General features: G+C 49.4%; 1 protein-coding gene across 2 annotated transcripts in view; it reads right to left on the reverse strand.

The window, feature by feature from the left end:
• Window positions 1–27,584, reverse strand: part of DHX36 (DEAH-box helicase 36) — a 1,119,030-nt gene that overhangs the window by 819,021 nt on the left and 272,425 nt on the right. For both annotated transcript variants that reach the window (XM_069618410.1, XM_069618409.1), the window contains exons 10-11: window positions 27,205–27,345; window positions 1,482–1,584 (exon numbers count right to left, since the gene is read on the reverse strand). In XM_069618410.1, the coding sequence (XP_069474511.1) occupies window positions 1,482–1,584; window positions 27,205–27,345 (244 nt within the window). The remainder of the gene's footprint in view (window positions 1–1,481; window positions 1,585–27,204; window positions 27,346–27,584) is intronic.

Here is a 27,584-nt window from a genome sequence, read left to right on the forward strand (position 1 = left end):
CCAAAAAAATTATTTCTGAACTAATACCTTGCAATACTCCTTTACCAGTGGCAGACAATGCTTTCATTTTACCCTACGATCTGACAGGCAGACATTCTTCATTTATAATGCAAAAACGTTAGGAATCTATCTTGACTCCACACTATCATTGACCAGGCAAACTAATGCAGTTAGGTCAGCTTTGGCCTACACATGCAAACTTATCACGGCCTGCAGACCATTTCTGTCCACCCCTAATTGCATCATACTTGCCAGAACCCTTATCATGTCCAAGATACACTATTGTAGCGCCCTCTATCTGGGGAATAGCCTATCCAACATTAACAAATTACTCAGAATAATGCCATTAGAGCGGCATTAAATATTCTGAGAAACCAACATATCTCCGACCACAGAAGTAATCTTCATTGGCTCCCTGTCAAGCACATAATCGCTCTGAAAACTCTTTCCTTGACGCACAAGTGCCTTGCTAACAAGGCCCCTTCCTACCTATCCAACCGCCTCCCACTCCACACCTCTACAAGGCCTTTGAGAGCGGCCCATACCCACAGTCTCTCCCTTCCCAGATTCAAACTACAAAAAGCTGGGGGTGTGAGCTTCCCTGTCCTGGCCTCCAAGCTCTGGAACTCTCTCCCCAATTCCATCAGAACTGAGCCCTCTTTCCATCCTTTCAAGAACAAAACCAAATATTGGCTCTTCGCACAAAACAACTGATATACTTGCTGTGCTACCTGCTGCCCTGAGCTCGCTCTGAGCACGAGACCATAATGTCTTCTTTGTATTATTGTATATATCGCCTTTTACCTAACTTATGCGGTCATACTTTCAGCTGGTTCATACCGGTATGTGTCTGTAAACTGGTTGAGACATGCTCCTTCGCTACTGTATGTAGCTGTAACTATGTTCTACAAGATTATGCGTCCAGATGCCCTTGGGCCCGGCGCGCTTTACAAATAAATAAAATACAAATGCACATTGAACTCGACATAATGCTTAAAAAGCATATGACAGAAAAAAATAATTAAAAAAGGAAAATGTTTTAAAAATAATGTAAATAACTCCTACAAGGTATTGTGAGAAATGACAGTTCAAAAAGTTGTTTATCAAAAGGTATTTTCTATAGAGCTACTCAAATAACATTGGAATGATGTGAATCTATAAAGACCCCAATCCAAGCAAATCCCTAAGGTCCGATTAGGTCAAGCGATCAAGCTCAAGGGCAGCCGGCCAGCGATTGATCCCAAAATATATTCTGAAAAAATAATGCAAACAAAATTATTGAGAATTTCCCAATACAGATTTTTTAACTTTATAAATAATGCAGGTTTACAAAAGGAACATATTGTACACCAGCAACATATTTTGCCGAGAACTGTTTCACTGAGAAAAAATGCACAAAAAGAAAAAGAGCAGTTATTTATGAACATTGCCGTAGAGGGGGGGAGGGTACAAGAGTTTAAAATCAGGATGTACAAACTCACCTCGCCTTTGAGGACAATATGCCTTATGAGTGCAACAATTAGGTTAAGATCAATCTTGTCATCATCCACCAATTCCAAGGCTTTAATTGTGCTTTCCGAATACCTATGGTCATAACAGAACAATTTAAACAATGTAGTAATAAGGGTCCACGTGTTGGGAAAAAGGAGAAAAGTGCATATAACATTTTCCCATAAACAGCAGTTATGTATTAGCACTGTTTGGAAACCACATAACTAATGCCCATGTGTATTCCTCTCATTATAATGAATGCTCTAATATTACAAAAAATATATGCATAATGTAGTAAAACGTCATGCGAAAGGTTTTGAAAACATTAAGAAATATTCTGTTTTCCACTGAACAATGTGCAACATGTTTAATTAATGTAAACAAAGACAGATTGACTTGAGATATTGTTGACTGGCCAACAATTGATTTATCTAACATTACCTCATACACTTCTTAAAAAGCACACACCTCAAACTTATGTTTAACACTTTTCTGTAAATCTGATTATTTTCTCAGGTCACTTAAGCGTTTTTGATTCTCGTTTCGATCATTGCTTATTTTGGGGTATATTTGACTTTTGTATTGCCTGCTTTATCATACGAGGGAGAGTTGCGATTCCCTTTGTGTTTTAAAAAACATATACAGCAAACCTTACTTATCAGTAATCTTTCTGGGCCTTGTATCAGTTTTAAAGTACAATGCTATGTAGGGTCTATTATTGCATGGTTGGTCCTGAGTATTACAAGCTTACTGAAAGTAGAAGATTCATATCGACAGGGGTGTTCTTGTCAGACCATACTTACGCTATGCACTAGGTACCCACTACCGAGCTCCAAGTCGACACCCTGTTTTTATGATAGTGTGCAATTGTGAGGTAAGGTGTGGTGAGCTAATTAATTACCATCATCGAAATCACTTCAAAACTAACATGTGTATTGTCTCTGCACATTCATCAATATAAACAAGTAGAAGGTAGAATAGGTGGGTGCATGTGACAAAAACAGATAAAAGCTCCAGAAGGACGATTACTAGGCCTTGTGAATCCGTTTAAGATTGTCATGCAAAGCACAGAAAGAAATATTGGTCCCTGGTGGGAGGTTGTTGTAGGTACAGTGATCGATCAATCGCTTCGCACACCTTGGCCGACTAGCGAGTCTGCTTGTTTGCACATCAATGGTGTATTTAATGTAAATATGCATACTGAAATCCAGATTGTAGCTTGTTAAGAATTTCTGAAGTCCTCTGTTGATAGGGTGTAGCCTGTGTACATGGTTTCTACTAGGTTTTTCCAATCTCTCCCCTAGGTAAATGTGATTGAGTGGTCTGGCTCCACTCTTAGGAAGGGAGAATTCGTATAGAGTGCAGAACAGAAACGCAGGAAGACTCAGATAGTCCAACGAGTATGCACTGTAAAACATGTACTCGTCATATAAAAATGTTTTTGTAACTCTACAAGTGGTACAAATCTAACAACGAGTACTAAAACAAAGAATGCCCCAAATGGACACACAAGACCCTTTAAACCACAGTTGCAAAAGGTCAGACAATAATAGCTTTGAAGTTAAAAGTGAAGAAATTGGGGGGACATGGTCAAGCGGCGAGCCACGAGTATCTGGCTCTCGTGAGCTACTGTACCTCTCGGGCTGATGGGTCCCTCCTCACAAGGATGATCCCCTGAAAATCGGGTGCAAACTTCGATCTGCAGCAGAAGGGAACGGAAGTCTACCAGAGCGATTTGGCGGCTGAGTCGCCAAATTATGACCCTCCGAGAGAGGGACAGGGAGCATCATGGCACCCCAAGATGGCGTCCGCTTACCAGCTGGTAGCGAGTTGGAAGCAGACAGACAAGTGAACCCCCACTGCTAGCCCTGATGGTGGAGCTAAGAGAGGTGGGCTCAGTCGCATGACTGTGGTAGTGCCAGTGTTGGCCGACTGGGTCGTTGTTGCTGAATGGTGGTGCTGTGGAGGCCTGAGATGAGGAAACTCGGCACCGCAGAGATGAAAGAATGGAACGGTCCGGCGTCGCAGAGATGAAAGAATGGAACGGTCCGGCGTGGCCGTTATGCAGGCATGGTTGGTACAGACTGGTGAACCCTATAGTTTGGCTTGAGTGGACTGGGTGGAGCCAGTCCTCAGACTGGTGGGATGTAGCTCAACAACGCCATTTAGGATAGGAGAGCCCTGTACCTGAGTGATCCTGGTGGCTGCAATGTGATAGGGGTAGTAAGGGAGAACAAACTCGAGGCAGTCAGATGGGGTGGTTGCAGTAACCAGAGGATTGGCAGACTTAGCTTTTAGTGTATGAGGTACTGATTCAGGCCAAGTGCTCTCCATCACAGGCTGTGTTGTGTCTGGGGGGAACGGAGCCTGATAACGAGCTGAAGTTCGGTGCTGGGGTGGACGTGAGGCCTGGAACAGAGAGGTGGACACGCTCCTCTGGCTTTTTCCAGATCTGCCGTGGGGGTCTAGCCGAGGTTCAGGGCCCCCTTTGCATGTACAACACCTAGAGAGCGTCCTAGACCCGGAGAGCCAATTGAGGGTCAAGTTGATAGAAGCAAAATAATGTCAGCACCAGCAGTCAAATCAAAAGGCACAGGTTCAGGGAACATCAAGCAGCCATTACATTCACAGGAACAAATGGGGAAGAAGCAAGCCCTTCAAGTCTGTGCACAGGTTCACACAGCTGTATCACTGTGAGGCTGGAAATGCTTTGCAGGGATAGGGCCCCCTTGTTCTATACCTACTTATTCTGTGTGTTCTGCTCATTTTCTGCGTAGGAGTCCAGTTTGTGCCCATGGCAGCGCAGCTTTTTCGTTTTGTTCTTGGTGGACAGAGACCCACGGGATACCCTTGGGGAACCCATGGGTAGGAGTACAACTCTGTACCCCTAGTGTATGTTTTTGGGCACATGTGTGATGCCCGCAAAGCAAGGTATGGGCTGGTGGCAGCTACATGCTGATGTGACAGTGGCTCTAGGCATCATACATTTTTGGAATACCCATGCCCTCCAACAGGAATCGATTGATTCCTACACAAAAGGCAAGATGGCCACTGGAGGCCTTTTGGTTTACTCTGCCTTATTCCCTTGTGTCTCAAAGTTCTGAGAAGCCTGGTTCTGTCCCCTTCCCCTGAAGGGTTGTTGGGTGGAAGGACCATATATGGCTCTGGGGCTACCTCCTGTCAGACTGGCTGGAGCCTTCGCAGGGGCGCTTGTTGTAGGCAAACCCTTGAGGGGGAGCCTACCTGAATGGGGTGAGTAGGCAATATGCATTACGTGTTTTGAGTGTCTGATTTTGGTTGTGCACAATGCCTGAGCCAGCCCCGACCGAAACTGGAATGAATGCAGTGGAGTGCACTGAGGCTGGTGAGTAGCCACCAATCCACATCCCGTGTTGTGGATATCTGGCTTCTGGTGAATTGCCTGAATGCCGGTGAGCCTGATTGGGTGCTGCCTGCATGAATGAACTTTTATGTGAATAGGGAGAGTTTTGTATACCGGGGGGACTCACACTCACCTCCTTGTCAGAAGCTGAAACAAGAAACCTGAAGCAGAAGCTGAAGTCATTTTAAGCTTAGATTCTGAAATCCCGCTGGAGGAAGAAGTCTGCAGCGACATCCCTTCATCTAATCCAAAAGCTGCTGTGCTGATTCAATGACTGAACCATGGATAGGCAACCTCTTCCCGTAGCTACGAAGGAAAGTCGTGCACCAGCTGCTCTTCACCCAACGTATTCTGGAAGCCAGTCCTGTGTGACTGCCGTCCGGAGAAGGAATCTTTGGGAGTTCAGAAGGAGTCTCTGAACATCTTGAGGCCAAGAAATTCATCTGTGTCGCCCAGGGTCCTGAAGAGTGTTTGTGACCGCTGCAAGCCAAGCTGCTGGGTATCGCCCAGAAGGAGTACCCTGGCATAGTGCTGCTTGACACCCAGAGCTGCGAACGTGTTCCAAATCATTGAAGAGTCATTCAAAGGGCATCGCTGCCACATCTGCCCACTTGTCCAGACCAGAGAATCTCCAGGGCCACTGCCTGCAGTGGAGTGTCCGCCGGTGGGTTTGCAGCCAACAAAATCCAAAGAAGACGTCCGAGAGCCCAGACTCGGTGTGGGTCCACAGTCCAGTGGTCGTGTTCAGGTCACCAGAAGCCATTCCAATGTCAGTGCTGCGGCACCAAAGAACTGAAAGGCGGTTTACAATCCCAAAACCAGACACCTACTTCTGTCACTGCACTCGTTGCCACCGAAAGTCATCCACGGCCAGCAGGGGTCTTATCTTCTTCAGCCAGGCGTTGTTGAGATCCACAACAAGTTTCACCTTTGTGGGACATCCACAGCCGGAGTAACGACCCGCCAACAGAGACAACCGCGAAGACCGAAAGTGCTGCCTTTCCAGCACTGCTTTGTTCCCTCCTTCTTGACATCGACATCCCAGCAACTCCTCCTTCCAAGGGGGATCCATCCTTGAGGGGCTTTGTCGAGTAAAGCCAAGAAACTCTACCACTAAGCCTGCCAAGGCACCCAAGGTACTGTGACAAGGAAGAGGATCTTGTTCTCCTGTGGCTTCCCAGGTAATTTGGAATAGTGGGAACTGTAGAAAGAGAAGCAGACTATTATTGAACATATTTGGACTGGGCTGTAATATACAAGATAAAGTACACCTTAACTTTTCCTTACAGGTGGCACAGGGACGATCCTCTTAACTATCGTCCTATTTCGAATACCCCTTTTTTGTTAAAAATACTAGATAGGCTGGCCTATGTCAGATCTCGGAGCACCTCACTTAGTACCCTAGTCTGAACTCCCATCAATCCAGTTTTAGACCATATTATGGTACAGATACCGCTCTTCTCGAGTTAAAGTCCAGACCTTTGGACCATCTAGACAAGGGCTCCTTCTCCCTCCTAATATCTTTGGACCAGTCAGCTGCGTACGACTTGGTCGAACACTCCCATCTTCATGTCCAGACTGGTGGAGGTTGCCAACTTTTTGCCAACAGTAGTATCCTGGATTGCCTCTTTCCTTGATAATAGACACAGAGTTTGCTTTGATGAGGCAGAGGCCCTCCCGATTCCAGTCCTCTTTGGGGCTCCTCAAGGGGCGAGTACGACCCCATGCCTGTACAACATTTTCATGGCTCCATTCTTCTCGCTTTTAGAGTTGGAAGGGGTAATGTTTTCTAACTATGCCGACGACACCCAATGTGTCGTCTCCCTGTCAGGCAGCCATCTACGGGACGAACAGGAACGCAATAGAGCCTTCAATCTGATAGAAAAATGGATGCTTGACAACAACCTCGCATTGAATAAAGGGAAGATGGAACTGATGATAGCGGGCAGTTCAGTCTCCCTTCTCAAGCTGGACCCAGCCTATAGATCTTTTAGGTTAGGGGCTGATCACATCATCCCCCTGCCCAAATTAAAGATTTTAGGTGTGATTTTGGACCAGTCACTGATTATGAGGGCTCATGTTACCAGTGTGGTCTCATCCTCAGTATATTATGTCAAATTGCTATCGCAATCTTAGACCCCTTATCACCCAGGCTAATTCAGAAATGATTGCTAGAGCCATATTAGGGTTGAAGATTGACTACTGTAGTAGTCTCCTGGTTGGTCTCTGGTTCATACTGACATTTTCGAAATGCCATTTTTTCTACAGCAAAATGCTGAAAAAAAATGTTTTCGAATGTTTATTTTTATTTTATTTTTTAAATGAGGATCCCCCTCCCCACCCCTGTTTTCTTTTGACACTTTTTTTTTTAACTAACGAAACACAAATAAAACAATAAAAAAGAAAACATTCGGAAACATTTTTTCAGCTTTTTTTTTCTGACAAAATGGCATTTTCGAAAATATGTTTGACAATTTGACTAGATACCTAGGTCTCTATAAGCAGGACATTGGTAGACTGCAGATAGTACAAAATTGGCCGGTTAGAGTTGTGGTTGATTTGTCTCGCCGAAATCATGTATACGAGGCTAGGCGCTCTTTGCGTTGGCTACCGGTGGAAGCTCGGGCCAAGTTTAGGTTATGGGTTATAACCTTTAAGTGTAGGCTTGGACGGATGCCCACCTACCTGCAGGTGCATATCACTGAGAAGGTCAACGAGGGCGCTCTCAGGTCTAGTGGGCAGAACTTCCTGTTCCTACCGCGGAGTAGAACAAAGAAAATTAGAATGGTGCATTCTTTCTGGCGCCACCTAAGCTTCGGAATCAGTTCCCGGCAGCCTTAAGAAGCCAAAAATGCATTTAAGAACCCTGTTATTCTCTTAAGTCCAAGCTTCCCTATTCTTACCCCTGCCACTGATATCTGATCACACCATCCATGTTTTTTGTCTTGTTTGTATTACTGTACGTGCCCTAATGCCTTTGGGCATTACAAATAAAGGAAAGTAAAAGGTGGGGGGGGATCCTCACACCATATTGTTTATGTACTCTAAAGAATGCATTTTGCCAATGTTCCTGGTCGAAACTGCCTTCCTACAGTAATCTAAGAAGTTAAACCTTGCTTTGAATTCTGGGCATACCCGTCCCATTCGGGGTGACTTCCGCAAAACAGAAAGGTAATGGCTAGAAGGGTTTGAATTAATCAGAACCACGGGCAAAGCTCTGGGCAACCCTCCAGGCCATCGTTTTTCAGCCTGCCAAGCGATTACAGAAGGGGAAAAACCATATGCAAATCAGGCTTGGTCGTACCCCAAAAGGGGCAGTCCAGCCTGTGCCTGCTGGGCTTAGAGACCCAAGCTACTCCTCACGGATGAGGCCCAACAAGGCTGAAACATGTTTGGGGATGCTTGTAGTCTCGTGCAGAAGGGATGTGACCTAGCAGTTCGGGCTGGACTGCCCCTTTTGGGGTGGGACCAAGCCTGATTTGCATATGGCCTTTCCCCTTCTGTAATGGCTTGGCAGGCGAAGAACGATGGTCTGGAGGGTTGCCCCGAGCAATGCCATTGGTTAAGATTCAGTCTAAACCTTCCAGCCATCACCTCTTTGTTTTTGCTTTATCCAGGTGGCCTGGACACGGCCATCGCTTTTGGATCCAGTTCCTGGGGATGAACCAGTGTGGCAAGCCGCCTCTCATAGCCGACCGCGCAAGATCTCGAGCCACCTGGTCTGAAACTTGAAGGAAGTCTGACATGTGGCCTTGAAATTGTTACCATTGGCATTGATGGAGCCACTGAAGTGATCTCATCCGCTGCCTCGCCTTCAGAACCACTTGGATGCAGAAGGTCATGATGTCTAATAAGCGCAGAAAGGCTTAGGCAGGGGCTTGCCTTTGAGATTGGAGGACAATGACCATCCGAGAGATGTTTGCCACTCAGTCAGGAATGCCTTGCCCAGACGAGTGTTCCAAGATGCTCCGAAAAATCAGAGTGACTGGGATGACGAAACCAGAGACTTTTTGGAAGCTTGGGGGAAAAGCCCAAGTTGTGCAACAGACTGCATGTGCAGAGCACAAGCTCTGACAATGCTCAGGGGAGCGAGCTTGGACGAGCCAATCGTCTAAGTAGAGAAAGACAGGAACACTCTTGAAAAGAGCAGCCAGAACTGCTAGAAGTTTGGTGAGGCTATACTGACCTCAAATGACTTCACCTCTGGGTGCTGGAACATGTGCAACATATTCATGAATTACTCACCTCACCTTATTGTTCACTTTTTGAGTTGAATCCTACCTTAGGATTAATGTTACAGCTAATTACAGCTTTTTAAAGAATGCTTTAAATATCTTTGTTTATAAATAAATAATTTGTTATGTAACTTTAGGTGTGTAAGTGTTTAATTGGATACTTGTATTTACTGATTTCATTGCACAGCTCTACAGCTCACATTACCCCTCTGAAGATAAGCCTGCTGCTCAATCACACTACGAACTTCTGTAGTACAGGTCTATATTAAAAGGTGGGTTACCGAAAACCAAGAAATAAGTCTTGTGTAGTCCCCACACCCGTTGAACTACACTAATCCTTACCCAACACTGGTGGCAGGCAGTGGGATTGGTGTACAGTGGTTGCATTGACTATTGGTTATGCTTGTGCCTAAATAAACCATCCACAAGGCTTGTGCCAGCATAAAGAAAAGTAATCCTGTAACTGAAAATAATGCCAGCAATGGATCATTTTAATGAACAGTCCCTTACTGTATTTACAATGGAATAATTGAAAGATGTAGATACGACATGGGGACAGAGTTTAAAGGGTAGAAAAAATGAGTTGATTGAAAAGTTGTAAAATCACCAAAACCCTGGGAGTAGGCCCATAACCCCAACCATGATATGGAAATTGATGAAACTGATAGTTTAGAGCTTCACTCCAATCTGCCAAATGGCTCAGAAGGTAAGGCGGATCCTAAAGGAGTGAGCAACTCCCCTCTTCAGCCTGTTCCTGTAATCAACAGTCTCCTATCGCGACCCCTCTGGGTCATAATGTAAGCTCAGAATATCTATCTCTTGAAAGAGTGAGACTGGAACTAGAATTCAACAAACCTACAGTATAATCTGAACACAAAGACAAGGGGAGAAGTGAGAGGGACATGCTGCATGCGTATTATATGAAAAACATGTCCATTGATTCTGCTTCCTTCACAGGGTCCTCTCGGTCTACTAGTCCCAAGAAATCTTGCTTACCAAAAGAGGCTGTAAGTATGCATGATCCTAAACTTGATATGTTGGATTGGTTGAGTACATTTGAATTCACTCATGGTTTGCAGAATATTTGTGGTAGTGATTTAGTTACATGGATCATGTCTAGACTCCCCCAGAATGGTTGTGATGCTATTATGGAATTGAGTGCTACAGACAGGAAAGATTATGAACTAGTCAAACAGGCACTTGTTGCCATATTTGGGAAGACTCCTTCATACCTTAAAAGGTTTAAAGACCATAAAAGGAAAGATGGTACCCTTGGGATACCTGGGTTTGTGAATGCCTGAAAAGCTTAGATAGTTGGGTTAAAGGTTAGAAAATAAACTCCTTTGAGGGAATGAGGAATTTTCTTTTACTAGAGAAAATGTCTCTCCTGAGCTGCAACAGCACCCGGCTGACTAAGGAACTTGATCACAGGAGACTAGATCAAGCTGCTGATTTTTGGGAATCCAGCAGGGCCACTTATAAGGATTCTGAGGCAACTCAGAAAAAGGATGAGGGGGAAAAAGCACAAGAACGATAGTGAAGAAAATTCTAATCCTCCACCACCTAAAGAAGGCCACACAAACAATAAGGATACATTTCATGGGAAACCTTATAGGGTTAGTGAAACCTCTGTGGCCAAACCAGATGGGGGTTACCAGAGACCCCTATTCCAAAAAAGCTTTAGTAAATTTGTGGTTTGTGGGTCTAGTTACCATGTGAAGGGAGGTCCCAGGTGTAAGGGTAAACCTTCAGAGGGTCCACACCGTCTCTTTAGCCTTCACTCCAGAGGAGGAAGCTCCAATGACAGGTGCTCACTTTCACTTACTAGCTGATGACCCCATTGGAGTTCAAGCTAGTATTTCTTTAGTGTCCTTGTGCCTGTGGGAACAGCAGAATATAGATATCTATAACAATACCTGACAACACAAAAGAATATTATAAGGACACTGTACTTGTAGAAAGCCAGGATAATCCTGCCATCAGAGACACTTGAGCCAGTATTACAGTGGTTGAGGAAAGCTTCTTCAAGCAGGAGGATGTACTAAGGCAACGAAAGGTCCCACTAAAGTTGCTGGAGGCCCAATCCAAATGGTTCCTATTTTGCCAGCCATCATCCTGTGCAATAACAGGACTGTACAAATTACTGTTATTGTGCAATCTGAAGTACATAGGAGAGTCCTGTTGGGGAATGACTTTAAAACTCTTGGAGTAGTCGCCCGTACCCCCAGGCCTCCCAGCAGAAACAAACAGGAACTGACCAGATTGGCCAGAGAGGCAACCTTAAGAGACTCTCAGTTTGAGGTCAGGGAGGAATCCAGTACCCCAAACCAGCAGACACACCAAACTTCCACTTCTAGAAAGATGAAATAGACCCAGGAGAAATCCAGAGTCTCTGGAAAGAAAAAGGATCTCAAACCCAAACCTGCTCTGAAGACAAGGACTTCCCAGAGAGGACAGTCCCAGGTCACCCCAGTGACCCCATCCCCAGTTGAAAAAGTCAGTGGACGAACCAACTCCTGAAAACCGAGCTACTGGTGAAACAGAACTGGAGGAGCTCATTCCCTGCTTGGAGGAACTGGATCTTAGAGGCCATCCTGAGCTGCATACTTTGCTTGCAGAAGGTGCCCCCCGAAGGTCTAGTTTCGTGTATATACAAGCGTCCTTCACCTGGTCTAGCAGTTCTGGGACCAAAGGCAGTGGGTATCGATTCTTGATGATTATCCGATTCAGTGCGCGGTAGTCTATACATGTTCTAATGTCGCCTTCCTTTTTCGGTACGAAGAACAAAGCTGAAGATGCAGGGGACTTGGACGGGCGAATGAAGCCATTAGCAAGGTACTGGTCTAGGTACTGGCGCAAATGGAGATTTTCGGGTTCCGTAAGGGCATAGATTCTGCTGCAAGGTGGTTGTGCTCCAGGTACAAGATCTATTTGACAATCATACGATCTGTGAGGTGGTAAGGTGTTTGCCTGTTCCTTTTGGAAGACATCCTGAAAGTCTTGGTATTCAACAGGTAATTGTATGGCTACTGGAATTACTGGGGCCAGGACTGAGTTTTGAGTTTTCCTTGGGTAGCAGGTGTGAGCACATTCTGGGAAGGTTAGTCTCTTCTCTCGCCAATCAATACAGGGATTATGTTTTTCCAACCAAGGTATCCCCAGTATCAGCTGAAACTGTGGGGCCTTGATTAAGTCAAACACCATAGCCTCTCGATGCCCATCTTGACTCCGCAATGTCATCTCTGCAGTGGAATGAGTTACGGGTCCAGAGGCAATTTCCGTTCCATCTACAGTGGTGACAACATTGGCCGTGGTCTTGCGGGTGAGAGATAGATTCATCCCGGTAGCCAATTCCCAGTCCAAGTAATTTCCTATGGCTCCACTTTCTACGTACGCCTTTACCGCGTGCATGCGTGATGGCTGCTCTGGATCTACAAGGACCATGGGTATGGTGAAATGCGAGGTCAGAGTGTCCTTCTTTAAGCTCGGCAAGCGGACCTCTACGCTTGCCGGGCGTGGTCGTTTCCCGAGTCAGATTTCACATGGTTTTCGTCTGCTGCTCCTATAACTTTCTTGGGTGGTTTTACAGAGCAGTTCCGAAGAAAATGACCAGTAGTTCCGCAATATAAACATAATTGCAGTTGCCGTCTTCTATCTCTTTCCTTCTGGGTTAAGGGTCCTTTAACCCCCCCGATTTGCATAGGTTCTGAGACATCTACTCCCTTGGAGCTTACGTGGGTTTTAACCAACACCCTGTTCTCAAACTTGGTTCGATCAGCCTTCCTGGTTTGAAGTCTGTGATCGAGCTGGACCACTAGATCTATATATTCAGCACAGTCTTGAGGCGGGTTCACGATTTGGGCCAAAACATCTTTGAGTTCTCCCCGAAGTCCTCGTTGGAATAATGTGATTCGCTTGGCTTCAGGCCATTCGGTTTCCACTACTAATCTATTGAAAGTTGCAATGTAAGATAAAAGATCCTGGTTACTTTGACGTAGGGATAAAAGTTTGTTGTCCAAAGCCTGTCCTCGGGAGTGTCGGGCAAATAGTCTTTCCATGCTTGTTCGAAAACCCTGGAAATCTCGAAGAATCGGGTCATCCTGGTTAACTAGTGGAATGGACCAATCCGCCGCACTGCCGCTGAGATATGACAGTACAAAGGCTACCTTGGCCTGATCGTTTGGGAAAGTTCCAGGTCTACATAAAAAGTGCAAGCGGCATTGATTCATGAATGTTGCAAACCCTTTTGTGTCTCCGGCAAAGCGTTCAGGCGGAGCCAAAGGAATGGCTCCAGGTAAATTTATCTGCACCGGGTTACTCGATGGTACAGAAGCTGGACTTGCCCCAAGTCCTGGTAGAGGTGTTTGTCCAGCCTGGCTCTGTAATAGTTGTCTGGCCAACTCATCAGTTTGTTCTTTTGACACTATCAGTTCCCTCCTGAGGGCATTGGTTTCTTGGCGGGCGGAATGCACTTCGGCCCTTAATTCCCCTAATAATTGGGCCAACTGATCAGTTTCCGAGGTCTCCATGACGCCCAGGTGGGTATTTGTGGGTGGTCTTCGCGTTCTGTTACGCTCACCTGGTTCCCACGTGGGCGTCGACCGGAACTGGGCCGCTGTTTCCACCAGCGTGACGTGTAGCGCCAAGATGACTGACTGGACTGGCCCGCTCAGCCTAGTTTGTCTGGCTCGCAGGAATATTCTTCTGCAAAGGAGAAGAGGAATTAACCACCCGTGGAATTGAGTGTCAACCCACCTTCCCCACTCCCGTTGTCTTCCCACAGATCACTCTTGATGTCCCCTCCTTAGTCTCACCTGATGGTTTGGAAGGATGAGCTCTCCATCCTGCGTCGACCGCAGGGGCGCGTTGATGACCAGTTACTTCACTGGCGTAGAGGAATTGGTGATTCCAGTATTGACTCTAAAATCCAATTGTTCATAAATGTTCAAATGTCTGATCTTCACTCTGTCCGATTCCTTGAAGGTTGCCGATTAATCCACTCGAAGATTTCCAAATGGCAATTGGTAAGATTCAGGTAAGTCTATTGTGGTTTTCCCCTTAGGGGCCGGGGTACGGCGATGAAGCAGAGTTGACTATGCCGACCCGAGATGAGGCGAGTACCCCCCGTGGTAAATCAGGTAAGTCCTTGGGGGTAGCTTGTATAGCCTTAGAGAGTCCCCTTGCTCACCTTGATGTCTTTGTCTCCTTAGGTGTCGGAGGGCGGCCGCGAGATGGAGAGAGCGTGATGGAATGCTGAAGTACCGCCAAGCAGGTGAGTTCAGCGCGGCGCCGTAGGAATGCGAAGCGATGCTTCAAAGACTTCTGTCTTTCAGCTCCGTGGAGAAATGGTTCAGGATTCAGGTAAGGATTAAAGTTAAAAATCCTGTTCTAACCTTTATCCTTTTCTTCTTGTTTCACGAGTCCCAGGATTGAAGCGGGCGTGGCTGAAGACTGGAGCTGCTGAAAACATGGCGAGCGTTACGCTGCAGCAAGCAGAATAACGCGAAGCACGTGTGGCTGTCCGGGCGTGGTTTAAATAGCCTTGGAAGAAGATCCAGGTAAGTATTCTTCCACAGCCCCACCCAAGTAACAAAATAGTCCCTTCAGTAAAATAGTCCCTCCTAAGCCTCATTTGGCTTGAGTCTTCATGCAGCATGGTCTGCCTCAGGTGAGTATGCAGCATGGTCTGCTTCAGGTAAGTTATCAATAATGAGCCTGGCGCCCATGGCGCCAGGACTGACTATCTTTATGAGCCTGGCGCCATAGGCGCCAGGACTGCACCCAAACATCCCCTTACTGGGGCTTTTGGGCATGCTCCAAGTGACATGATGCCTGCTTCCGGGGCTGCTGGGCCTGGTCTGGTCTTCCGGGGGCAGGCATCATGACAGTCTTCTTCTTGACGAGGAAGTACCGAGAGTACACTCCGGAGCACCGAAGCCTCTTTGGGACAAGCTCTATGGCGCCCTTCAGCATGGCCCGCACCTCCAGCAAAAGCTGAGGGACATATTTTCCTGCCTGGCCATGGGTGGTATCCGAGGACACTTTAGCTGGACTTCCAGAGTGTGTCCGTTGGTCAGAGCGTCCAGCACCCAACGGTCAGTGGAGATGGACTTCCACACGCAGACTAAGTTTGCCAGCTGGCCTCCCACCAGGGTGCGCGGTTGGGGGCCCGACATCACGGCCGGTTCAATCCCACTTCGCTGTGGAGAAGCCGCCTTGGGGTCCTTGACGGCGACCTCCTCTGGACTTGCTGCGGCCCATGTAGGCCTCCTGTGCCGAAGAGCAGAGCGGTTGACGGTACAACGATGAGCTTCTGCCGAAGCCCTTGAAGGAACCGTGTGACTTTCCTCCAGAAGTCCGAAAGGACGGGCGTTGCAGGGCGCCCAAGGCACGCGCAGTCTCGGTATCCACCTTGATGGCCTGGAGGGACTCATCCACGGTTTTACCGAACAAATTATCCCTGTCGAAAGGCATGTCCGATACCCTCGACTGCACCTCCTGGAGAAAGTTTGTGGCCTTCAACCATCCCCGCTGAAGAAGGCAAACACTGTTGACCATTTGGCGGAATCCTTTATCGGCAATGTCCGTGGCCACTGTGATGGCATGGTCCCATGCCACCTCGCCCTCCTGCAGGATTTCTAAGGCTTCCAGGAGGGGAGCAATCTTCAATCAGAGCTCCCTGTCGTAGCACGCCATGATGGCGAGGGCGTTGGCTGCCATGATGGTCGTTGAAGCCGAAGATATGACTCATCGTCCCATGGCGTCCAACTTCTTCCCCTGGGTGTCCGGGGGAGAGGAGGTTGTTGATGCTGCCGAGCCAGAGGATTTCTTCCTCGCTGCCGCCGAGACCACTGAATCCAGTGAAGGCTGGGACCATAAACAAATGGGTGCAGAGTCTGGCACCCTGCATTTCTTCTCGTACTGGTCCCTCTTCGCCAGGGCCAACGACGGGTTCTTCATAAGGGACAGCCCCACGTCCCGGATGTCGTTCAACAGAGGAATCGACAGCATGGTCTTCCTCTTTCCCTGGGCAGCAGAGACGTGAGGTCTCCTAACTTGCCGACGTCGTCCGTGCACGTCGCCACCGGGTCCGTATCCTCCCTTGGAGGAGGTGAGGACTGCGATGGGTGAAAAGGCAGTGGAGGGTGCACTCTCCTCTTCTTGGTAGGGGGCGGTGCCATGGGATCTATCGGCGTCGCAGGATCCTCCGTTGGTGGAAGGGGCATCCTCGTCCAAATCTCAGAACACAAGGTGTGGAGTACCGGGAGAATATCCACTGAAATGTCCGCTGGGGAATGAGGTGGTTGTTGAAGTGGCGGGGGTGGGAACGACGATGGCAGCGGTGTAGGGATCTCCAACTCCTCCACAGCCTGCTCCTCCTAGTCGTTCTCGTTGCCACTCTTGACATCTCCCTCGTCGGGGTCCCTCCCGTAGGCCTTGGCATTGATAAAGTTTTTCTCCAAAATGGTCTGGAGAGTAGAAAGCACCTCCTCCTCCTCAGAGATGTCTGTGCCCTGCAGGACTACCATGCCCCCCCCCTTCTGTTCGACCAGGGGAGATGGTTTTGTGGAGATGGCGGGCATCGCCTTCTTCAGTGTCCTCTCAATGGGTTGAAATGTCGATTCCCTCCTGGCAGGCAGGGAAACTTGTCTTGGGGACCGTACCCTGCAAACCCGCATCTGCGGCCTTCTTTAGGGACGCCACCAGCCCTTGATGGAAGGCTTCGCCGGGTGAATCTAGGCCTGCACAACCTTGGTCGAGCTAGGGGCCTTCACCTTGGGGGGAGGGTCTGCGCCCCGCTCCCCCATGACCTTCTCCGACTGGCCCGTCCGGGGTTTCTCCAGAAGCTTACCTGGGTTGTCCAACTTCCTTTTCTTTGCCGAACCGGAGCATTGGCTCGTGGTGTAAGGTGCCGGGGACGCTGCGACTGCCCTGGCCACCGGGGAGCCTGTTACAACGGCGCACCCGGTGCCCCCGGACTCGTGGTGCTTGGCCTTCTGTTGGGCACCCATCGCAGGGGTGCCCTCAAAGGTCTTAGAAGCCTGCTCAGATGACTTCTTGTGGCTGGGGGAGGCATGCTGCCGGGACTCACCCGTAGCAGGGGCCTTGGCCTGCAGCCACTCTGAGACGCCTGCGCCGATCCTACATGGGGCGGGGAACCTCTCCTGGCAAAACGCACAGTCATCCTCCACTTGCGATTGGTCGGAATGCAGGCAATAGAGGCACACTGAATGCCCATCGTCCAAGTAGATGCTCCGCAGGCCACATCCTGGACAAATCCTGAACAGAGGTGTTGAGTCTTCCTTCTCCTCTTCCATGTCCACGCAGGGTAAGCCTTGAAGAAGTTCTGGAATCCTCCAAGCAGTAACTCGATGAAAAATCACCCTTGAAGGGTGCTGAAGAATCCGAAAAACGGGTCCCCGTTAATCCGAAGATGGATCTTGAAGCTTGATTGAATGAAAAAAATAGAGTAGCACTCTTCGAAAAATCACAAAACGCAGTAAAAGCTCGAGAGCTATAGCACGAGGACTCCCAACACTTGAACGTGCAGTAAACATCTGAAGATGGCTGCCAGAGGAGGGGCTTAGATAGAGGGCAGTCATTGGCTGGGGGCAGTATGACCCAGAGACCAGTGATTGGTTGTTAGGAGAAAGACAGTTCAGAAATGAAAAACTGATTTTTTCTTTACCGAGGATTCCCAGCCTGACAGGGAATATTAATAAGCATGTGAATCCATGCCAGACCCTATTCGAGAATTCCACACTTACACGTTTATCTAGTATGTAACTAAACAAATGTTTAACTTCCTACGTAAATGAGAAAGAACACCAATCAAGTCTTCAAAAAAGTAAAGGACTGTGCAATGCTGGGCTACTTATACAGGCCCCCAAAGCACAAAGCACACATTTTCTAAACAAGATCAGTTAATACATAAAGAGCGCGTTGAAAATACCTAGCATCTTGTCGTGGTGTTTGTGTTCTTCTTGCTAGAAGCCAACTATAAATCTGAGCCTCACCCCATAACAGCCCAACAGCCCAAGCACTTGCGAGGCACTTCCAATGCGCGCGCCAAATGCGCGTGCACCTCGCTATTTGTGAGCTTCCTGGAAGGCGGGGGGCGGAGCCTCAGCACGCAAAGGATCTGCGGTCGCAAAAGAAAGGAAAACACGTTAGCAAGTGGCGTTACGCACAGTAGCAAACGCAACCAGGGTGGAGCCCTGCCCAGCCCACACCAGATAACGATGCGAGATGCAGCACGTACAATGCAGGTGATGACAGAGTGTATAATTACTTTGGTATGTTGAGTCCAATAGTCTAGAGTCCTTGTGTGTCCAGGCGGCGTTTCGCCGCTGCTGAAGGTAACAAGCCTTCCTCTTGTCCTTTCGTCCTATTCGAGTGAGCGTGATAAATCAGCGTGTCAGCCCAGCAGCACACGCACTTGCAAGGCACTTCCAATGTGGGACTTCTTGAAGTTGAGGGAAAAGCCCAGCTTGTGGAGGGAGTGGCAAACATGGTCTAGATGATCCTGAGCTTTTTCCGGGGAACTTGCTCTGATCAACCAATCGTCCAGGTAGGGGCAGACGTGAATCCCCTCTCTTAAGACTTGCTGCCAAAACTGCCACTAGCTTGGTGAAAACTCTCAGGCGGAGGTTAGCCCAAATGACAGAACCCGAAACAGAAAGTGAGAGTTGCCAATGGCGAACCTAAAGTATTTTATGCTTTTGATGGATTGGCTCATGAAAGTAAGCATCCTGAAGGTCCAGAGATACCAACCAATTCTGAAGCTGGAGGGCCTGAAGGATCTGAGAAAGGGTAACCATCTTGAACTAGTCCTTCCTGAGGAATTTGTTCAATTGTCTTAAGTCCAAGATGGGTCTCATTCCTTCGTCCTTTTTCAGAATTAGAAAATAAGGGGAGTACCAAACCTTGTTCCTCTCCGCTACAGGTACCGGTTCTATGGCACCTTTCTCTAGCAGGTCTAGAATCTCCTGCATAAGGAGCGGGTCTGGAAACTTCAAAAGAGTTGTTCCCCAGTAGATGAATCTGAGGGGTGCGTAGACAAGGCAGGCAGTAACCCTGGGAAATTGGCTACAGTGCCCAGGCATCTGAAGTAATAGCCTGCCATTCTGTCAGATGTTGTTAACCTGCCTCCTTCTGTTGTCTTGTGATATAAGACCTCAGAGAGGTTTTGAGGTGGTTGACGCAGAGGCTGAGGGTAAGGTAGCCCCTGCTGCTGCGGCTTTAGTACCTCTGCCCCGTCCACCACGGGTAAATAGTCTCCGGCCTCTTTGAGCTGGCTGTCCTCTACCTTTTCCGAATGCGGAATAATAGCGAAAAGGACCGGCCCCTCCAGGGCGCACCTGTGGGGCGCTTTGGAGTCTGTCTTATTGCAGCTCCAAGGGATTTGGCTGCAGCCTTGGAAGTTTGCAACTTCTCCAAACGGTTATCAGCTTTTTTTGCCAAATAAATGTTTGCCGTCAAAGGGCATATTCAGAAGTCTGGACTGTACATCAGGAGCAAAGCCAGACCTCCGCAAGCATGCAAATCTGCGGTTTGTGGTACTAGCCGCCTTGGCTCTGCTGATGCTGACAATAGAGACGAGACCAGTTTGTAGGGACTCTCACATAGCGTCTTTCCCGTCCTTGATAATGTTCAAGAAACCGTCCCTTTTTTCCCCTTCAGGGAGATGGTCAGCCGCCATTGAAACACACTCCCAAAGGGTGTGGATAAATCTTGCCAGCGTGCATGTGGCATTAGCAGACTTTAGGGCCATGCTGCATGCAGAGAAACCTTTCTTAGCCATGGCATCAAACATTTTATCATCACGATCCTGCGGAATTGTAGGGAATGCAGTCTGTTTACCTGATGAAGTTGCAGCTTGAATGACTAATCTTTCTGGGGTCAGGTGCTTTGACAAGTATAGGGTGATCTGCCATTGATACCCTATATTTTGCGGTCAGTTTTGTGCTGACTGCAGGGATCGCCTCTGGAGTTTCCCAGTTTGTAGACACCTTCTTTTGTAAGGCTTTGTGAAAGTGTACGATAGGATCTTCTTGTGGTCTCTTAGCAAGTATGTCCATGAGGTCATCTTGCTCATATGTAGGTGTGGGCCTAAACCACCCAATGTATTCCATCACCCTGTTCATAAGTGACCTGTAATTACTTTCTGCATGGTCCCCTGGTTCAGGCTTACTAAAATCTACCTCTGGGGAGGCATCAATTCTGCTTGCTTCCTGCAAAGTGTCTTACAGGTCTTTCAATCCGAACTCTTCTGGGATCAGTTCTTCTGGCATGAGAGGCCTAATCCACTCTAGACCGAAGAGTTCATCTACATCAGAATCCTCTGCCTCTTCATAAATGGAGGATAAGGCTTTAAAATAATCTGAGGATGGCAGAGGTATGTAATTTTTCTCTAGTGAAGAGGGAGCAATAGCAGTCACTACAGGTGGAGATATACTTTTAACTGTCGATGTAGACGTCATTGGCCTTGATGGAATAGAGATTGGCCTCAAGGTCGTCAATAGAATCGACTGACTTCGAAGGAGTCGTCGAGGATTTTGAACTGATTGGCGTCGAAGTGAGAGGCGTCGATAACCTCTCGTAAAACGGAGTTGCCGATGGCGCAGTTCTCTGCTTCGACATGCGAGTCGACAATGACGTTCTGTGCGTCGTAGAGGCGTTTTCTCTACTCAAGGGTTTCTCACGCTCTCAATGAGTATGCTTTGCCGAGGTTGACGACAGCTTTTGTGTCCATCAGGTATTACACCTGGGGTATCGCCTCTAGGTGTCTCCGAGGGGGGCAAGGCCGCGTTCTCAAACAGCTTTAACATTTTTTTACGAAATTCCTCCCACTGAGCCGGGGAGCTGTTCTGGAGGATAAGGTTGAAGGCGATCTATGACGCTTTTTTTTATTGTGCCTCGAAGTGAATGAGTGGTGCGATCCGCTCGGAGATCTAGAACAGGAGTGTTTTTTACATCGAAGAGACAACTGTCTAGACTCGTCTGAGGTGCATTTGGTTGGGGTAATGAATTTATTAGGCTTACCTCTCTCCAACTTCGCACTGCACTCCCTCAAGGTTTTCGCCGTCATCGATAAGCACTCTTTGCACTCCGATGTCACGACCGCGAGTTACTGGCGGCTATGGTAGAGGTGGAAACTTGGCCGCCATTGAACTGAGCCGTCACGTTTTCTCGTGGACGGCGCAAACGGTCTAGTCTTTTCCAACATGGCCACCGCCAAAGTGCATTTACCACTTTACACTAGGCGACTCGGCGCGTTGCAACTTCGGATTTCCCTCAGTTGCTCTCGCTCATCTAAGTTTACCTCTTGGCGGTGCTCCACCCGCTTCCTACTTTCTCCTGTTGCTTGTTCTCTCTCTCTCTTCCTGGATACTGCATTCCTTCTCCGTTCCTCCCGTTTTCAGTTGTTCCTAAGAACCGCCTGTCCGAAAGCTGCATCCGATCTGGAGCTGGCATCCAAACAGTAATGCTTGCAGAAAGCCATGGAGGAGGCCCAAGTGGCCGCCCTGCTTATCACTTGACAAGGGACATGGTGCTGGAATGCGATGGCCGTTGCCTTGGCCCCGACTGCGTGGGCATGCATGATGGTTGGGAGCGACATGTGCGGTCCCTGGTACGCTTCCTTGTTGGCAGAGACCATTCAGCGGGATATGGAAGCCTTAGAGGCCTCATAGCCTGGTCTTGAGCCACCGAAAGTGACAAACAGGGCGTCCGATTTTCAGAAGCCCTTGGTCCTGTCCAAGTAGAATTTCAGGGCACGCCCGACATCCAGACAGTGCAGCACTCTTTGTGCTTCGTCCTTGGGATCAGGAAAAAAGGCAGGGAGGACCATTTCCTCGTTCAAGTGTAAAGCAGATGGAACCTTGGGCAGAAATGCTGGGTGTGTCCGCAGGACTACTTTGTCACTATTTTGTCATACTACCTTTCACAGGGACTACTTTGTCCCTGTGAAAGGTAGTATATGGTTCTGAGGCGACCAGCGCCTGGATTTTGCTGACTCGACGAGCTGAGGTGAGGCCAACTAGTAAAGCTGTCTTAATGCTGACCAGCCTGATGTCCACGCATGCCATTTGCTCGAACGGTTTGTGCGCCAGGGCCCTTAAGACTATGTTAAGGTCCCACACCTGGTGCGGTCTCTTGACGGGCAGGCAGAGCCTTGCGAGTCCCGTCAGATGTTTCTTGATGATAGGATTGGAGGAGGAGAAGATGCCTTCCTCAGAGTTCCTGTAAGCCCCAATGGCTGCGAGGTATGTGTGTGGCAGGTGTCCACCTGCACGCCTGAGTGGGCGAGGTGCGCCGAAAAGGAGAGCATGTCGTCCAAGGTGCACACCAGGGGGTCGATTCCCCAGGAGTCTGCCCAGTGGCAGAATCTGGTCAATTTGCTTTTGTACTGAGCCCTGGTAGCCCTGCTCCTGGTGCCTTGTATGATCTCCAGATTGGCCTGTGAGAGGCTGAGATGCCAAAGCGTTACCTGCTCAAGTACCACGCTGTGAGAGCTAGTTTCCCTGGAGCAAGGTGGATGACTCTGCCCCCCTGCTGTGCCAGAAGATATGCTGGGCCTGTCGGGAGGTGAATCGGGGGCACTTCCGAGAGACTAAGCAGCTCTGAAAACCATGGCCTGGCCAGCCACCATGGAGCTATTAGAATGATGAGGAGTTGGCGAGACTCCTTGATTTTGCAAATAACTTTGTGAATCAGGTGCATGGCGGAAAGGCATAGGCTTTCATGCCCATCCACTGGAGGTGAAATTCATCGCCCTGGGAGCCGGGGCCCTACCCCTGCCAGGATGCGAACTGGGGACACTTCTTGTTGTGCCAGGTGGCAAAAAGATCCACCTGGGGGTGACCCCCACCTGTTGAAGATCTCCTGAATAATGAGGTCGTTTAGCTGCCACTCGTAATTGTCTGCTTCCAGCATGCTCAACCTGTCCGCTTCCAGGTTGGATTCCCCCGGGAGGTGAACTGCCGTGAGGTAAATGTCGTTTTCCAGAGCCAACTCCCACATGCTGATAGCCAGTTTGCACAGAGGAGGGGATCTGGTGCCTCCCTGCTTGTTGACGTAGTACATGCTGGTCGAGTTGTCCGTCTGGATGAGGACAATCTTGCCCGTGAGACGTGGCAGAAATGCCCTAAGCACAAGCCAGATGGCATTCAGCTCTAACCAATTGATGTGGTATTCCAGCTCCTGTCGAGTCCAGGTGCCATGGACCGAGAGATCGTCCAGGGTGGCTCCCCAGCCCTCGAGCGAGGAATCCGTGGTGATGGTGGCCTGCGGAGTGGGCAGCCGGAAGGGCTTGCCCTTCCATAGGTTGCAGTCTCTGGACCACCTAGTCAGGTGCGGGTGGAGAGATGGAGGAACGTTGATCATCTCGGATTGAGAGCCCCGCTACTGGTTCCATGAGGCCGCGAAGTGCAGCTGAATCCTCCTCATCCCAAGTCTTGTGTGCGGGACGGCTAACAGTACCGCTGCCAGTAGACCCAGGAGATGTGGGTACCACCATGCAGAGGTCACCTCCCTGCTGAGGAAGTGGGTGGAGGCCCTATTGATAGCTGAGACTTTGTCCTCCGACGGAAATACCTTCTCCGAGCACGTGTCCCAGATGAGGCCAAAGAATGTCAGTCTGCGTAGGTTGCAGCTGTGACTTCCTGAGATTGAGCGAGAAGCCCAGATCACGCAGTGTGTTCATAAGAAGAGCGGAGAACCGCTTCTGGAGATGTAGCCCTGACGTGCCAGTCGTCGAGGTATGGGTAGATGTGGAGGCCCTGCGCTCTGAGGAGGGCCGCCACTGCATTTATGAGCATGGTAAAGACCCTGGGGGCCGAGTTGAGGCCAAAGGGAAGTACCTTGCATTGAAAATGGTAGCCCATGATACTGAACCATAGGAAGGAACGGTGGGGCTGCCAAATCGGGACGTGTAGGTACGCATCCTTCAGATCCTGGGATCACATCCAGTCTCCCTTGTCCAATGTCTCTGCTATAAAAGCTGCCGTAACGAACTTGAAATTTTGCAGGGGTAAGGAGAGGTTGAGGGAGGAAAGGTCCAGCACAACTCTCAGACCCACCTGGTTCTTCTGAATGGCGAAAATCCTGGTGTAAAAGCCAAAGCCTCGCTGGGAGGCTGGGACTTCCTCCAATGCCTGGCTCTCTACGAGCGACCGGATCTCTGCCAAAAGAGTTGATGTCCCAATCTGTGGGAGTGGAGTGGAGGAGGGAGGAGAGGCTGGGATAGGGAGACGGCACCCCATGGATACTACAGAGAGGATCCAGGGGTCCGCGAAATTCTGGCACCAGAAATGTGCATGGAGAGCAAGCCTGCCCCCCACCGGAGACATGTGGATCCGAAGGGGCGGGTCATGCCTTCTTTCCCTCAGAGGCTGTCGCGGAGGAGGGGGGGACTGGAAAAAGCCCTTAAACCACCCTTTTTGTTGCTTGCGCCGGTTCCGAGACGGCAAGCGGTCCGGCTGCCTGGACCTGCTTTCCTGGAAGCCTCGAAAACCCTCTGTACGTACGACCCCTCTCTGAGCACTGCTGAGATTGAGTGTACGATTCGGGCGTAGTCTTTGTAAGGATGGATAAAAACTTAGCTGTTTGTGAGCTGTTTTTCTTCTTGTCCAGCTCTTCGTCCCTAGAGGAGTGGAAGAGGTGTCCCGCCCCCCCCGGGAACAGTAGATCTAGTATGCGTTCCTGGACATTCGGGTTGAATTTTGTTGCCCAGAGCCAGGCTGTCCTCATGTCCGTGGCAATACAGATGGCACGGCCTGAGGTGTCAATATGGGCCACTGTGGATTTCATGAGGTCATGCGCCACCAACTTGGCCTCGGCTAGCCCCGCCTTAAAGCGTGATTGGCAATTCCTAGAGGAAGCCCGCAATTTCCCGCCATAATCTTTGCTTGGCGGCTGCCAGCATGGCATCGGCGTTGGCCTGACGCAGATGTAGAGAGGCGTTGGAATAGAGAATCTTGTCATATGCCTCCAAGATCTTCTCCTCCTTGCCTAGCAGCGCCGCTGAGGATGAATGAGGCTTGGAGTATAGTGATGCCGCAGCGATCACCGAGGAGTGTGGCTGAGGATGGGCAGAAAGGAAGAGTGTATCCCTCTCCATCTGCCTGTATTTGGCGTCCAGGCGTCGATTGACCGGCTTGACCCAACCTTTCTTGGCCAGGGAGACCATCAGTTTTGTAGTGGAATCCCCGTTTTGGCAGAGGGGCGTCACGTGAGGACTTCCGCCAGAACCCCTTCTGCCGGCTGTTCGGCCTCGGGATGGGGTAGGCCCAGGTACTCCTCCAGACGTTCGTGGAAGGTCCTGGCTGAGGATGGCGTGTCCGGATCCTCCTCATTCCGTATCCTGCGAATCTGGAGGATCCTGTGGAGGAGAAGGAGTAGTTGGCGCCAGAGGCTCGGGTACAGGGGCCGCGGCCAGAGGCTGAGGAGGGTGCAGAGTTTGCGGAGTCGGATGTGGAGCCGGAGGAGGCAGCGTCACCGGGGCCTGGGGCGCCAATGAAGGAGTCTGTGGTGCCGCTACCATGGCAGGAATTACTTCCCTGAAGGCGTCTGAAGAGAATGCCAATCCGAGGTGACTTCATGTGGCCGAGGAACCTGTCAAAGAAACTGTTGTCACTGACTGAAGCGGTGTTGGGGGTGTTGACGGGGTAGCGGGAGGCTGCTGAGGCCGCTGCGTACCCTGTCCATACGGACGCAAAGGAAAGCTGCTCTGTGCATAAGAGGGGTAGGCTGTAGGCCACGTACCTGGTTGAAGCCAGTCCCGCCTTGACACTCGTTCTTTGCTGAATTCCTGGAATGGCGTCGGACGGTTGCCTCTTTCTGGCACGGCGGTTATTTTTTCAGGCTGTCTGCCACGTGCCTGTGACGTGTTGCTCGGCCCGCTGGGCCTGGCCTCCCCCAGGACTCCTGTGTATGGATCACAAGGCCTACCCTGCTCCTCGGGCCTAGGCCCCGTAGGTGGGATACCATAGACCCCGGGGGTTGGTAGAGCTGCGTTTAGGCCCCCTCCGATTTATTGCCGGTATTAGGGCGTAGCCCCTCGACCATGCTGCCGGTATAAGGGCAGAGTCCCTCGGGTGAAGACCTGGTAAACGAACCTTTCAGTCCCTCAACACTGGCACCGGGAGGATCCACGGATCCCTCGGCCCGGGGGCTGGAAGCTGCAGCAGCCTCGGTGCACGTGCTGGTAGAAGGGCCTGAGCGGTGCCCGCCGCGCAGGAGAGTCCCTGGGCATGAGTCTCCCTTGTGGGGTGCGATGGAGAATATCGGCCCTACCCTGGGCCTGTTTCGATGTTTCACAAAGTTCTTGAAGTCCTCTGGAGGTGACCTCTGGAAAAGCTCCCTCCACCTGACTACTCTGTTCTTCAGCGCCTTTGAGGACAGCAAGTCACACGCCGAACAAGATTGCCAACGGTTGTCTGGGCCAAGGCAACATAGGCAGAGGGTGTGGGGGTCTATAGTAGGGAAGAGCCCGTTGCAGGATGGACACCTGCTAAACCCTGTAGAAGTTAACATGCTCAGGAGAGGAGCGTGACGCCTGAGGACCGAGTACCTGAAAGATAAAAAGACAAAAAAGACAAATAGAAGTATCAGCGCGTGGAATTACATCGCCGAAGCCAAACCCAGTAGCGCTGGTAAATTCGGCCCGTTCCCGTCGACGCGGAAAAGGGAACTGGGGTGTGGCGCCGGAGGGCGGAGTCAGGGCAACGCATGCTCCCTGGGCGCGCCCCAGCACGCCTCTAAATTTAAAGGGGAAGGTGTTTTTTTTCCGGTGAAAAAGGTTCCATCTCCTGTCCATTGGAAGGAAGCCCATACAGTAAGGAGGAAAGGGGAAGGGACGTAAGAGTATTGTTTGGACTGCCTAGAGTATTTTGTGCTTCAACATGCAAGCAGACCGCTTTTGAACAGTAATCATACATTAGATCTGTACACAAGTTTAAATGACAATATTGTTTTGAGAATGGTGCCGTAGAGAATTATCATAAAAAAACAGCTGCATGAAAATTAAAAAAAAGAAATCTTTAAGATCTGGAGTGACTACATTTACAGCCATGACTAACAAAAATACCCTACCTTCCTTGCAACGATCTTAGATAATCAGGCCACTTTGATCTGTATAGTGCCTCCTTTTGTTCCTTCTCAGTTCTAGAAGCCCGTCCTTGCATGAATCCTCTCTTCCATTGTCCTCTGCGGTCTTGATTTTCTGGAAAATACCTTTACAAAAATGGGTTATGAGATTGATTTCAGTAACCCAAGGAACTCCTTTACAATACAACATACTGTAGTTGTGGGTTTCCAACATTGCTATAGGCTTAATAGTAGCATAAGGGACAAAACCCAATAGCATCAAGACTACAAGAATAAAAAAACTCTGCCTCTAGAGACACCTTTTAAATTCAGAAACTGCTGTTCTCATGCACATGGCGATTCACTTTATGTAACCATTGGAAGGG

This window comes from Ambystoma mexicanum, chromosome 10 (assembly GCF_040938575.1).
Source record: "Ambystoma mexicanum isolate Mex_15411 chromosome 10, UKY_AmexF1_1, whole genome shotgun sequence".
Lineage (NCBI taxonomy): Eukaryota > Metazoa > Chordata > Amphibia > Caudata > Ambystomatidae > Ambystoma > Ambystoma mexicanum.